The sequence below is a fragment of the Somniosus microcephalus genome, chromosome 10 (assembly GCF_052327205.1).
Source record: "Somniosus microcephalus isolate GS21.2 chromosome 10, FLI_Smic_1.0, whole genome shotgun sequence".
Lineage (NCBI taxonomy): Eukaryota > Metazoa > Chordata > Chondrichthyes > Squaliformes > Somniosidae > Somniosus > Somniosus microcephalus.
The window spans coordinates 233,545,703-233,558,980 of record NC_140996.1 but is presented as its reverse complement, the minus strand read 5'-3'; the positions used below and the strand labels follow the sequence as shown (position 1 = coordinate 233,558,980).

General features: G+C 55.0%; 1 protein-coding gene across 3 annotated transcripts in view; it reads left to right on the top strand.

Annotated features, from left to right (window-relative positions):
* Window positions 1-13,035, top strand: part of LOC147112169 (E3 ubiquitin ligase RNF121) — a 53,936-nt gene extending 40,901 nt beyond the window's left edge. For all 3 annotated transcript variants that reach the window (XM_085999789.1, XM_085999788.1, XM_085999790.1), the window contains one exon: window positions 11,008-13,035. In XM_085999789.1, coding sequence (XP_085855915.1) covers window positions 11,008-11,128 — 121 coding nt within the window. In that variant the 3' untranslated portion in view covers window positions 11,129-13,035. The remainder of the gene's footprint in view (window positions 1-11,007) is intronic.
* The last annotated feature ends 243 nt before the right edge of the window (window positions 13,036-13,278 follow it).

The window sequence follows — 13,278 nt, the reverse complement described above, 5'->3', positions numbered from 1 at the left end:
TAGCACAAAAACCCTCGTTGATTCTGATCAGCTTAACAGCAACTGATCAGAAACACTTGCCCGCATTCAGCTTATTTCACCATCTCCCGCCACACCTCTCGCCGGCTTCCACTGTATCCTGCAACTTGCCATGAGCAATGCCACAGGCGATTCACGGGCTTGTGCTCTAACTCTCCTGGGGTTCTTAGAATTCACTGCACCCAAAACCCATTGTATAAAATGTGCAGCCTTGCAAAACACTCCCAGCCATCACTTCTCTGTAATTGCCCAGTTTACCCTCTGCCCTCTGTGTTGAGGATGGACTCTTCCTCTGCACCCCCCCCCGCCCCCAGTTTTGAGGATGGATTTTTCCTCTGCCCCATCCCCTGTGTTGAGGATGGACTCTTCCTCTCCTGCCTCCCTGTGTTGAGGATGGACTCTTCCTTTGCCCCCCCTACATTGAGAATGGACCCTCTGCCCCCCCCCCCGGGATGGACTCTTCCTCTCCTGCTCCCCCCCCCCCCCTTGTTGAGGATGTGATCTTCCTCTGCCTCCCCTGTGTTGGGGATGGGCTCTTCCTCTGCCCCCCATGTTGGGGACGGGCCCCTTTCCCCCCCCCACCCCCCATGTTGGGCACGGGCCCCTTTTCCCCCCCCCCCATGTTGGGCACGGGCCCCTTTCCCCCCCCCTGTGTTGGGGACGGACCCCTTTCCCCCCCCCTGTGTTGGGGACGGACCCCTTTCTTCCCCCCCCCCCTGTGTTGGGGACGGACCCCTTTCCCCCCCTGTGTTGGGACGGACCCCTTTCCCCCCCCCTGTGTTGGGGACGGACCCCTTTCCCCCCCCTGTGTTGGGGACGGACCCCTTTCCCCCCCCTGTGTTGGGGACGGACCCCTTTCCCCCCCCTGTGTTGGGGACGGACCCCTTTTCCCCCCCCTGTGTTGGGACGGACCCCTTTCCCCCCCCTGTGTTGGGGACGGACCCCTTTTCCCCCCCCCCTGTGTTGGGGACGGACCCCTTTCCCCCCCCTGTGTTGGGGACGGACCCCTTTCCCCCCCTGTGTTGGGGACGGACCCCCTTTCCCCCCCGTGTTGGGGACGGACCCCTTTTCCCCCCGTGTTGGGGACGGACCCCTTTAAATTCTTTTTTAAATTCAAATCGCTTTATTGGCATGACAAGGTACATCTTATGTTGCCAAAGCATCGAAAAACATTTGTGGTTGTACACAAAAATACAGATCTATCCATACAGTGTATAAACAGATATATCCCTGAGTGTATAAATATACATTCGTATAATTTGTATATACTCTTATATTTAGTGGTTGTCCTCTGTTTATGGCAAGCTGTAACATAGTGTGCCGCTAAGGTTACACTTTCCCTTTCCCCTTTCCCCCCTGTGTTGGGACGGACCCCTTTCTCCCCCCCCCCCCCCCCCCCCCCCCCCCCCCCCCCGTGTTGGGGACGGGCCCCTTTCCTCCCTGTGTTGGGGGCGGACCCCTTTTCCCCCCCCCCCCCCCCCCTGTGTTGGGGACGGACCCTTTTCCCCCCCCCCCCCCCGTGTTGGGGACGGACCCCTTTCCCCCCTGTGTTGGGGACAGACCCCTTTCCCCCCCGGTGTTGGGGACGGACCCCTTCCCCCCCCCTGTGTTGGGACGGACCCCTTCCCCCCCCCCCCTGTGTTGGGGACGGACCCCTTCCCCCCCCCCCTGTGTTGGGGACGGGCCCCTTTCCCCCCCCTGTGTTGGGGACGGGCCCCTTTCCCCCCCGGTGTTGGGGACGGGCCCCTTTCCCCCCCGGTGTTGGGGACGGGCCCCTTTCCCCCCCGGTGTTGGGACGGGCCCCTTTCCCCCCGGTGTTGGGGACGGGCCCCTTTCCCCCCCGGTGTTGGGGACGGGCCCCTTTCCCCCCCGGTGTTGGGACGGGCCCCTTTCCCCCCCGGTGTTGGGGACGGGCCCCTTTCCCCCCGGTGTTGGGGACGGACCCCTTTCCCCCCCGGTGTTGGGGACGGACCCCTTCCCCCCCCCCCCCTGTGTTGGGACGACCCCTTTTCCCCCCCCCCCCCCGGTGTTGGGGACGGGCCCTTTCACAATTCACAATTCAAATCGCTTTATTGGCATGACAAGTTACATCTTATGTTGCCAAAGCATCAAAATACATTTATGGTTGAGCACATAAACGCAGTTCTATTCATAGTGTATAAACAGGTATACCCCTGAGTGTATAAATATACATTCGCATTGTTTATATATATTCTTTTCTAGTTTACTGGTTGTCCCTCTGTTCATGGCAAGCTGTAACATAGTGTGCCGCCAGTGTTACACAGCTTCTCTCCTCTCCCAGTAGGAATGGGAGTTTTGGTTGTCATTCAGATTTCTGAATTCAGGGCATATTTGTGAGAATTTTTGGTAGAAATTCTCCCTGATGTCTGATATTTTCCACAGGCTGTGAGGAAGTGCATCTCTGTCTCCACTACTCCCTGACTGCAGTGAGAGCATATCCGGTCTTCTCTTGGCTGCCTGTGTCTGCCTTTTTCGATCGCTAGGCTATGTTCGCTAAGTCTGTACCTTGTCAAGGTTCTTCTCAGTTTGTTATCCTTTACCATGGCCAGGTAATCAGCTATGTTGTATTGTCTGTTTGGGGACGGACCCTTTCCCCCCCCGGTGTTGGGGACGGACCCCTTTCCCCCCCCGGTGTTGGGGACGGACCCTTTCCCCCCCCGGTGTTGGGGACGGACCCCTTTCCCCCCGGTGTTGGGGACGGACCCCTTTTCCCCCCCCCCCCCCCCTGTGTTGGGGACGGACCCCTTTCCCCCCCTGTGTTGGGGACAGACCCCTTTCCCCCCCTGTGTTGGGGACGGGCCCTTTTCCCCCTGTGTTGGGGACGGACCCCTTTCCCCCCCCCCCCCCCCCTGTGTTGGGGACGGACCCCTTTCCCCCCCTGTGTTGGGACGGACCCCTTTCCCCCCCTGTGTTGGGGACGGACCCCTTTCCCCCCCTGTGTTGGGGACGGACCCCTTTCCCCCCCTGTGTTGGGGACGGACCCCTTTCCCCCCTGTGTTGGGGACGGACCCCTTCCCCCCCCCCCCTGTGTTGGGGACGGACCCCTTTCCCCCGTGTTGGGGACGGACCCCTTTCCGCCCGGTGTTGGGGACGGGCCCTTTTCCCCCCCCCCCCCCCCCTGGTGTTGGGGACGGACCCCTTTCCCCCCTGTGTTGGGGACGGACCCCTTTCCCCCCTGTGTTGGGGACGGACCCCTTTCCCCCCTGTGTTGGGGAAGGACCCCTTTCCCCCCCCCCCCCTGTGTTGGGGACGGACCCCTTCCCCCCCCGGTGTTGGGGGACGGACCCCTTTCCCCCCTGTGTTGGGGACGGACCCCTTTCCCCCCTGTGTTGGGGACGGACCCCTTTCCCCCCTGTGTTGGGGAAGGACCCCTTCCCCCCCCCTGTGTTGGGGACGGACCCCTTCCCCCCCCGGTGTTGGGGACGGACCCCTTCCCCCCCCCTGTGTTGGGGACGGACCCCTTCCCCCCCCGGTGTTGGGGGACGGACCCCTTCCCCCCCCCCCGGTGTTGGGGACGGGCCCTTCCCCCCCCCCCCCCCCCCCCCCCGGTGTTGGGGACGGGCCCTTCCCCCCCCCCCCCCCCCCCCGGTGTTGGGGACGGGCCCTTTCCCCCCCCCCCCCCGGTGTTGGGGACGGACCCCTTTCCCCCCCCCCCCCGGTGTTGGGGACGGACCCCTTTCCCCCCCTGTGTTGGGGACGGACCCCTTTCCCCCCGGTGTTGGGGACGGACCCCTTCGCCCCCCGGTGTTGGGGACGGACCCCCTCCCCCCCGGTGTTACTGATATAATGTGCGACCTTTGCTGTTGCCCAGAGTGGTTCAGCACTGGGGGGCGGGCAGGCTGGGTCATCTCGCTGGGCAGACGAGTTTCCGAATGGGCCCAGGAACCAGGATTTTGCATGTTAGGGAGTTCCCAGTCCTGCCCTTTGGGCTTGGAAGGGGCTGTTGAAGGCCAATTGGGGAAGTCCTGGTGTCCAGGACCCAACTTTTTAAAAACCTTTTTTATAGTGTGTCGTTCTGGAATGGGCACTGAAATTTCCCCCAGTCAATAATCTAGTGACGTGTACGGTTGCTGCAAAGCTGTTCTTGTAAACGACTCATCACTTCAACATCACACTGCGAATCCTCGGACGTTTGGTTCAAGAATCATTTTTACGAAGCATTTTCACTCGGGATGTTACCGAGTGGGAAGAATCCCAGAGCAGAACTGAAAAGTACAAACATTTATTTCCCCCAATTCGCTGTCCTGTTCCTGAAAGTCCCGCCAGTGGTGTGTGTGTGTGTCCGTTGGAGTACGAGTGCAGCCTGAGTAAGGTAGGACGTGGGCTCAGAGGAAGCTCTTTCCCACACGCACATTCCTGGAGAGTTCCTGATTACAGTGAAAGCGTCAGTCAGAGGAGCGGGGCTTCCTGGGGAAGGAAGAGAATCGCTCACTGGCAGCAGCCCAATTGGAGAAGACCTGAGCAGAGGTTGCGCCTATTTTTAGTGAGAGCAAGTGTTTTGTGTAGACGAAAGCTAAAATCGTTTGTTTTAACTAGTAAATTGCGCAAAGTCAGTACATGAAGGTGTTTTTATTTTAAGTAAAACTGCAGCGGAGTTGGAAGAGAAACATTCCATAGCCAGAGCCTGCAAACTACATTGTCATGGGCCACTGTTTACATAGAATCTTACAGTGCAGGTAGAAACTGATATACCTATCAATTCATCCAATGAAAAGCGACGAGTTAAGATAGTAACTATAGGTTTTTATTGGCTAAATAACAGAGCCCACCCTCGTGGGTGATCGGGTCCAACAAGGAGGAATACCAGCCAGTCGACCACCTTTATACCTGGGCAAGCAGGCGGAGTCATGGGCGGAGTCAGCTGTGGTCAGCCCAGGTATAACAGCGTGACAAGAGGTGACCTTGTGTAGTGATACAACAGTGTAAACAGCGATAACCATAGTGTAACGATATAAACAGTGATAACCATAGTGTAACGATAGTGAACGATAAAAGTGGTTTACCACATTCACCCCTTGTTTAGATTTGAGTCCGGCGGGGTGAAGTGTGCTACCAGTTCGGGTATGTCAGTCTGTCCGGAGGCCTCGTAAGTCTCTCTGATAGGCGCGGCAGCGGTGATGCAGTATCCAATGTTAATGCTGGTGTCTGCGTGGTCGGCGAAGGCTCGTGGGGTTCCGGCATGCCATCTACCTGGGGTGGATTTGGTGGGGTGGTGGGGGGTAACGGTGGTGTCTCGGGTGCCCGAGGGTGCAAGGTCTCGTAAGGAGACTGTGTCCTCCCGCCCGTCTGGGTATGCCACATAGGCGTACTGGGGGTTGGCGTGCAGGAGGTCCACCCTCTCGACCAGGGGGTCCGTTTTATGGGCCCTCACGTGCTTTCGCAGCAAGACGGGCCCCGGAGAAGTCAGCCATGTTGGTAGCGAGGTTCCCGTAGTCGACTTCCTGGGGAAAACAAACATTCGTTCATGGGGGGTGGCGTTAATGGCCGTGCAAAGCAGTGACCGGATGGAATGCAGCGCTGCCGGGAGGACTTCCTGCCAGCAAGAGGTTGGCAGGCCCTTAGACTTTAAGGCTAAGAGAACGGCCTTCCAGACAGTCGCGTTCTCTCTTTCCACCTGGCCGTTCCCTCGGGGGTTGTAGCTGGTGGTCCTGCTTGCAGCAATGCCTCTCGCTAGTAGGAACTGGCGAAGTTCCTCGCTCATGAAGGATGAGCCCCGGTCGCTATGTATATAGTTCGGGAACCCGAACAAGGCGAAGAGGTCGTTCAGGCATTTGATGACCGTGGTACTGGTCATGTCTGGGCAGGGGAAGGCAAAGGGGAAACGGGAGTACTCATCAATGATGTTGAGGAAGTACACATTACGGTCAGAGGACGGGAGGGGCCCCTTAAAATCGATGCTCAAGCGCTCGAAGGGGCGGGTGGCCTTGATCAGGCTTGCTCTGTCCGGCCTAAAGAAATGCGGTTTGCATTCGGCACAGGTTTGGCAGTTCCTGGTCATGGTCCTGACCTCCTCGATGGAGTAGGGCAGGTTGCGGGCCTTAATGAAGTGGTAAAGTCTGGTGACCCCGGGGTGGCAGAGGTCGTTGTGGAGGGTCTGCAGTCTATCAATTTGCGCGTTGGCGCATGTACTTCGTGATAGAGCATCTGGGGGTTCATTCAGTTTACCAGGTCGGTACAAGATATCATAATCATAGGTGGAGAGCTCGATTCTCCACCTCAAGATCTTGTCGTTCTTGATTTTGCCCCTCAGCTTGTTATTAAACATAAAAGCGACTGAACGCTGGTCGGTGAGGAGGGTAAATCGTTTGCCTGCCAGGTAATGCCTCCAGTGTCGTACTGCCTCCACGATCGCCTGGGCCTCCTTCTCGACCGAAGAGTGTCGGATCTCAGGGCCCTGGAGGCTCCTTGAGAAGAAGGCCACAGGTCTCCCCGCCTGGTTAAGGGTTGCTGCTAGGGCGAAGTCGGATGCATCGCTCTCCACTTGGAAAGGGATAGGCTCATCCACCGCGTGCATTGTGGCCTTAGCAATGTCTCCCTTTATGAGGGAGAAGGCTGCGCACGCTTCTGCCGTCAGGGGGAAGGAGGTGGACTTCATGAGGGGTCTGGCTTTGTCCGCATAATTCGGCACCCATTGGGCATAGTAGGCGAAGAGCCCCAGGGTTCTCTTCAGCGCCTTTGGACAGTGGGGGAGGGGTAGCTCCATGAGGGGGCGCATTCTTTCGGGGTCGGGGCCGATGACCCCGTTCTCTACTACGCAGCTGAGGATGGCGAGACGCGAGGTGTTAAACACACATTTCTCCTTATTGTAAGTGAGGTTCAGCCGTTCGGCCGTACGGAGGAATTTCTCCAGATTAACATCGTGGTCCTGCCGGTCGCGGCCGCAGATGGTGACGTTATCTAGATAAGGGAACGTGGCTTGCAGCCCGTTCTGGTCAACCATCCGGTCCATCTCCCTTTGGAAGACCGAAACCCCGTTGGTGACGCCGAAGGGAACCCTAAGGAAGTGGTAGAGGCGGCCATTCGCCTCGAAGGCGGTATACTGGCGGTCCTCAGGGCGGATAGGGAGTTGGTGATAGGCCGACTTAAGGTCGATGGTGGAGAATACCCGGTACTGTGCAATCTGATTGACCATATCAGATATGCGGGGAAGGGGGTATGCGTCCAGCTGGGTGTACCGGTTTATGGTTTGGCTGTAGTCGATGACCAGGCGGTTTTTATTGCCGGTCTTAACGACTACGACCTGGGCACGCCAGGGGCTGTTGCTCCTCTCGATGATGCCCTCCTTCAGGAGATGCTGCACCTCAGAGCTAATAAAAGCTCTGTCCCCGGCGCTGTACCGCCTGCTCTTGGTGGCGAAGGGTTTACAGTCACGGGTGAGGTTAGCGAACAGGGAGGGGGGCGGGACCTTGAGGGTGGATAGGCCGCAGGTGGTATGCGGTGGGCGGTTTAAAGGCTGCTGGTTGTCGACTGAGAGTGGGGGGAGGGGTCCACCGTATGCCAAAGTGACACTTTGAAGGTGGGATTGGAAGTCCAGCCCTAGTAGGACGGCAGCGCAGAGCTGGGGCAGGACGAGGAGTTTAAAATTTTTATACTCCGTGCCCCTAACCGACAGGGTCACAACACAGTAGCCGCTGATGTCTGTAGAATGGGACCTCGACGCCATCGAGATCCGGTTGCGCGTTGGCTGGACAGTGAGGGAGTAGTGGCTCACCGTGTCTGGATGGATGAAACTCTCCGTGCTTCCGCTGTCGAACAGGCAGGTCGTGGCGTGGCCGTTTACTTTGATGTCCATCATGGACTTGGACAGGTGATGCGGGCGAGCTTGGTCCAGTGTGACGGAGGCTAGTGTATGGCTGAGCGAGCTGCTGTAGTCTGCGGGTGAGGCGGTGGTCGGGTCTGGAGGCAAGGTGGCGGTCGAGTGTGGTGGACAAAATGGCGGCGCCCACGAGGTTGAATAAAATGGCGGAGAAGATGGCCGCCCCCACAACTCACATGAGGCACTGCTGGTGTCGGTGGCCTTGATCAAAGATGGCCACCCCAACGACTCACACGAGGGGATACTGGCATCTGTGGCCTTGATGAAAGATGGCCGCCCCCACAACTCGCATGAGGCACTGCTGGCGTCTGTGGCTCTCCCCCTGCAGGCCTTAGCGAAGTGGCCTTTCTTGTGGCAATCGGAGCAAGTCGCGTTTCTTGCAGGGCAGCGCGTCCTCGGGTGTTTCGCCTGGCCACAGAAGAAGCAGCCGGCGGCCCGATCGCGGGGCTGAAATGTTGCAGCCGGTACCGGGGGTGGCGGTCCCGATCGGTTCTGGGACGCCGACGCTGAGGTAGGTCCCAGAGGCGGCGGTGCGAGGGGTATTGCGGCCGGGGTCGGGCCGGAGTCCCAGGGTCGCGCAGCACAGTACCTGGAATATGCCTCGAGGTCCCGATGGGCCACTTCCAGAGAGCGAGCGAGGGCTGCAGTTGTATTCAGGTCGAGGTCCTTTGATTCGAGCAGTCTTTGCCGTGAGTAGTCGGACCGAAGGCCTTTCACGAAGGCATCGCGGATATTCCCTTCAGTATTTTCTGCAGCCGTTACAGCTTTAAAGTCACAGTCCCTGCCGAGTGTTTGTAGCGCCCGTAAAAATTCATCTACAGACTCTCCTGGCTGTTGCGAGCGGGATCTTAGGAGATGTCTGGCATACATAGAGTTTACCGGGCTCCGGTACTGCTCTTTCAGCAGGTTGAGGGCGTCCTCGTATGTAGTAAGGTCCTGGATGATTGCAAATACTTTAGGGCTCACTTGGGCGGTCAGAACTCTTAGTTTGGATCCCGGAGGCACGCTGGATTCTCCCAGGTAGGATTCGAAACAGCTCAGCCAGTGTTTGAAGTCGAGGGCTGGGTTCGCTGCCTGTGGGTTTAGATCCAGGTACGGCGGTCGGAGGGCTCGCAGCCAGGCCGGCTGCTGTGGCTGTTGTAGCTGGCCGTTTGGCTGCTCCGATCCACTCATTTCAAAATTTAGCCAATAAAATTGATATACCTATCAATTCATCCAATGAAAAGCGACGAGTTAAGATAGTAACTATAGGTTTTTATTGGCTAAATAACAGAGCCCACCCTCGTGGGTGATCGGGTCCAACAAGGAGGAATACCAGCCAGTCAACCACCTTTATACCTGGGCAAGCAGGCGGAGTCATGGGCGGAGTCAGCTGTGGTCAGCCCAGGTATAACAGCGTGACAAGAGGTGACCTTGTGTAGTGATACAACAGTGTGTAAACAGTGATAACCATAGTGTAACGATAGTGAACGATAAAAGTGGTTTACCACAGAAACCATTCGGCCCATCGTGCCTGTGCCGGCTCTTTGAAAGAGCTCTCCAATTAGCCCCACTCCCTCTGCTCTTTCCCCATAGCCCTGCAGTTTTGGTTTCCTTTTCAAGTATTTATCCAATTTCCCTTTTGAAAGTTACTATTGAATCTGCTTCCACCGCCCTTTCAGGCAGCACATTGCAGATCACAACAACTCGCTGCGTAAATAAAGATCTCCTCGTATACCCCCCCCCCCACCCCCCCAGGTTCTTTTGCCAATTATTTTAAATCTGTGTCCTCTGGTTACCGACCCTCCTGCCACTGGAAACAGTTTCTCCTTATTTACTCCATCAAAACCCCATGTAATTTAAGAACCTCTATTGAATCTCCCCTTAACCTTCTCTGCTCTAAGGAGAACAATCCCAGCTTCTCCAGTCTCTCCACATCACTGAAGTCCCTCATCCCTGGTACCATTCTAGTCAATCTCCTCTGCACCCTCTCCAAGGCCTTGACATCCTTCCTAAAGTGTGGTGCCCAGAATTGGCCACAATTCTCCAGCTGGGGCCCAACCAGTGATCTAAATGTTTAGCATCACTTCCTTACTTTTTGTACTCTATAAAGCCCAGGGTCCCGTATGCTTTTGTACATACAGGATACAGAAGTGTTTGCACCATGTTAAATGATGACATAAAAGTGATGAGAGGCAGTGGGATTGGAAGTATGTGCACAGAAAAAATCTTATCGATTGAAAGGATAGTGCACAAGACATGGTTAGGACCCAGGTTTGTGCCGCCAGGGTCCACACGGTGTCTGTCTCCCTCGTGAACTTGACAAACACGGCTGCATCGAGCAACACCACTATTCCTGGGCAGAATGGAGATGATTGGGTAATTTCCCCCGTCAGTCATGCTGTAAGTGACTGGGATTGATTTTACGCACATAATTTGCATTGTATAACTATCCTCCATTCTGCATTTTGCTGGAGAAATAATCCTGCTTTTATCGGGAGACTTTGCTGCAGTTTCGGTCACGAGTTCTGTTTGCTGCAGTTTGTAGAAACTCTTTAAATAGACTCTGTGGACCGCTACAGTACACTGTTTAAATAGACTCTGTTTGCTGAGTCAATAAACTTTGTTTGAAGTCAATAGACGCACTGGACAAAGCACAGAGCAGACCTGTGGGGCCCGCAGTTCTGCCCAAGCTATTGTTACTGGCAGGTAAAGAGCGGAATTGGTTGGGTCAGGGAAGCAGGATGTCTGTGTTTTATTTATTTCTAATTATAACCATCCAAACTTCTCCGGGCCAGGGCCTTTGTGACTGAATAACTCCAAAATTCTGCCTTTATTTCTTTGGTGTGATTGTGCGAGTCTTACCCCGTGTTTAGAGAATCCCATGGCGAAATGGTGTCTGCTTTTTCCCATGGAAACTGCAAACCGGTGACCTGCACTGACGGACGGGTGCTGGAGGTGAACTGGAGCTTTGTGTTTCTATGTCTAAATATGGAACCGGCCGAGCAGGCTTGATGTCACAAGGCATTGACTTGCACAGCCCACAGAACACAGTGGTGTAACTAGGTCAGTGTGTGTCCTTCATAGATTCAGGAAGTTGGTGGTGTGTGTTCCCCTTTCTCTTGGTTAGCCTGTTTCAAGCGCGCACTTTCTTTAACATGATCCGTTCCAAGCTGGGAGAGACCTCACGTCATGTACGGCCAGCTCCTGGACTGGCTGCGTTATTTAGTTGCTTGGCAACCTGTGATCATCGGACTGGTTCAAGGCATCAACTACAGTCTGGGACTGGAATAACCTCGCCCCTTCCCCCTGCCCCCTCCCTTTCCCCAAACTCCAATTCCACGGAATGCACCAATTAGGACGTTTCGTTAAAACTCTCAGTTGGATGGCCGGATCTAATGAAGGAGGAGGAGAGAAAAGGAAGAATCCCCTTTGGGCCAGTTGGACATCGAGCGGACTAGCGGGTTTTCTGTGTATTATTCCCCTCCTCCCTCCAAAAGTGACTGACGGTTCCATTTAGTTCAGTTGTCTTTGCTGTTCCCCATTGTTGGGCAGAATAGGCTTGAGGGGCCGAATGGCCCCTTCCTGTACCTACAGATGCCTCTGAAAGTCTTGAATCACAAGTCCAAAAGGTGTTTTGTTTCTTGCCTTCTGAAGAGCCAACCTGACTGCAGTCCTGAAATTGTGCATTTCCCATATGAGTGGGTTCCAATCGCTTGCCACGGCTGCTTGCTGTGTAGGGCCAGGGTTACGGACGGGTGTGCAACTTAACATTGGTAAATGAACAGTAAGCAGTCAACTTTTCCCTGGGGGTGGGGCAGGGTGTAGCGTTACAGATACGTGGGCTGTAATATGGGAGGGACAGCCATTACAGGAACCGGGCCTGTAATGTGGTTAAGGTTTGCACTGGAGTCCGATCGAACAAAATTCCCAGTTTCCCGGACGAGATCCATGGGGGACATAAATAGAATCAGCCCTGGAGCTGGGAAATGCACCGGTGAGGGGAGCATTGTGATTTATGTTGCCTTAAAGCAAGAGAGTCTTTTAATAATGGGAACTAGAAACTTAAGGGGGAGGGATGGGGATCAGCAGGGTCAAAGATTCCAAGAGGATAAAAAAGGTTGAAATCCATCCTTTTTATATTATATATATATGTAAAAAAAAAAGCCCTATTTTTACACACTCTGATCTTTTATATTGGATTGTACGGGGGTTAATCAGCGATGCAGCAGGATCATTGCAAGCTCACCCCCTCCCCTCCCCCAGGCTCACTGCATCAAGGTGGAAATGGCCAGTGAATATATTCGACCACATTGTGTGTTCCTGTGAGTGAAGACTGTGAAATTGGAGATGAGTTTATGTCAGCTCGCGTGCCCTCCCGTCCTTTCTGAAGTCGTTGAGTGACGTGGAAATAATGCAGTTTGTGCCTTCTTACGAGGAATGAGGCGGCTGTCTCGATGGAATGCACTCTGCGGTGTGGTGTCTGTCGACCTGTACAGGTAAAGGAAGGGCCAATCTCCCCCCCCCTCCTTACCACACCAACTCCCACCCACCCCAGCCTCCTCTGAATTAAGCGACCTCGGCCGGAATGCAGATTGGGATGCAACAATTGGTTTCCGTGCCTCCAGGCTCTCGAGAGGGAGAAAGAAGCCAAGCTACCAGCTCCCGATCACTGTCCAGTGACCCTCCCGCCCTCCCTCGCTGGAAAGTGTGTGTGGATCTTGGGTGGCAGTCGGTCTCGAGGGAACAATACACAGCAGGGAGAGGTACCTGAGGTTGGTCTGCCTCATTGCCATCGGGAGTGGCCAGGTAGGGGGAAATGGAACGAGCAGGAAAAGAGATGGAGAAAAGTCCATCTCTGGTGAACAATTCTCAAACTCTTGCCTTGACCAGAGGCTGCTGAGTTCACCATTGGACCTTGTCCATTGTTTGGTGATTAAAACTATGTCTTGTATTTGATTCCCTCGTTTATTGGCCAGTGTTCAATTGGCAACCCCAACAAGGATTGGTTGAAGAAGAAAAAAATTCTTTCAGTTAACATTGACTGCAATGTTTGCTCGCCTGCCCCCGCCCCCCCATAAAATAGATGGTTTGGTCAGTATTGTCACTGCTGAAACATGCCGCCATTTCTTTGGTGTTCTGGACCTGTAAAAGAAACTGGTGCGATTCATATCAATAAACAGAGAACACGTTGCATTGTATCCGGGCTGTCGTGTTGATGTGTCAAAATAAAGAGACACTAAAATCTCATGAAGTGAAAGCAGAAGAGGTCTAGTAATGCACAGCATCTGAAAGAGAAAATGATTTAGTGTTTGAGGTCAGAACTGAAGAGGGAGAGAACAGCAGGCAACAGTTATGGGCAATCAGGCAGTGGTAATGAGGACCTCGGCTTGGATGGCACCTTTGATGCAGTAACTGTCCTGAGGTGGTTCACCCAGAGGAGA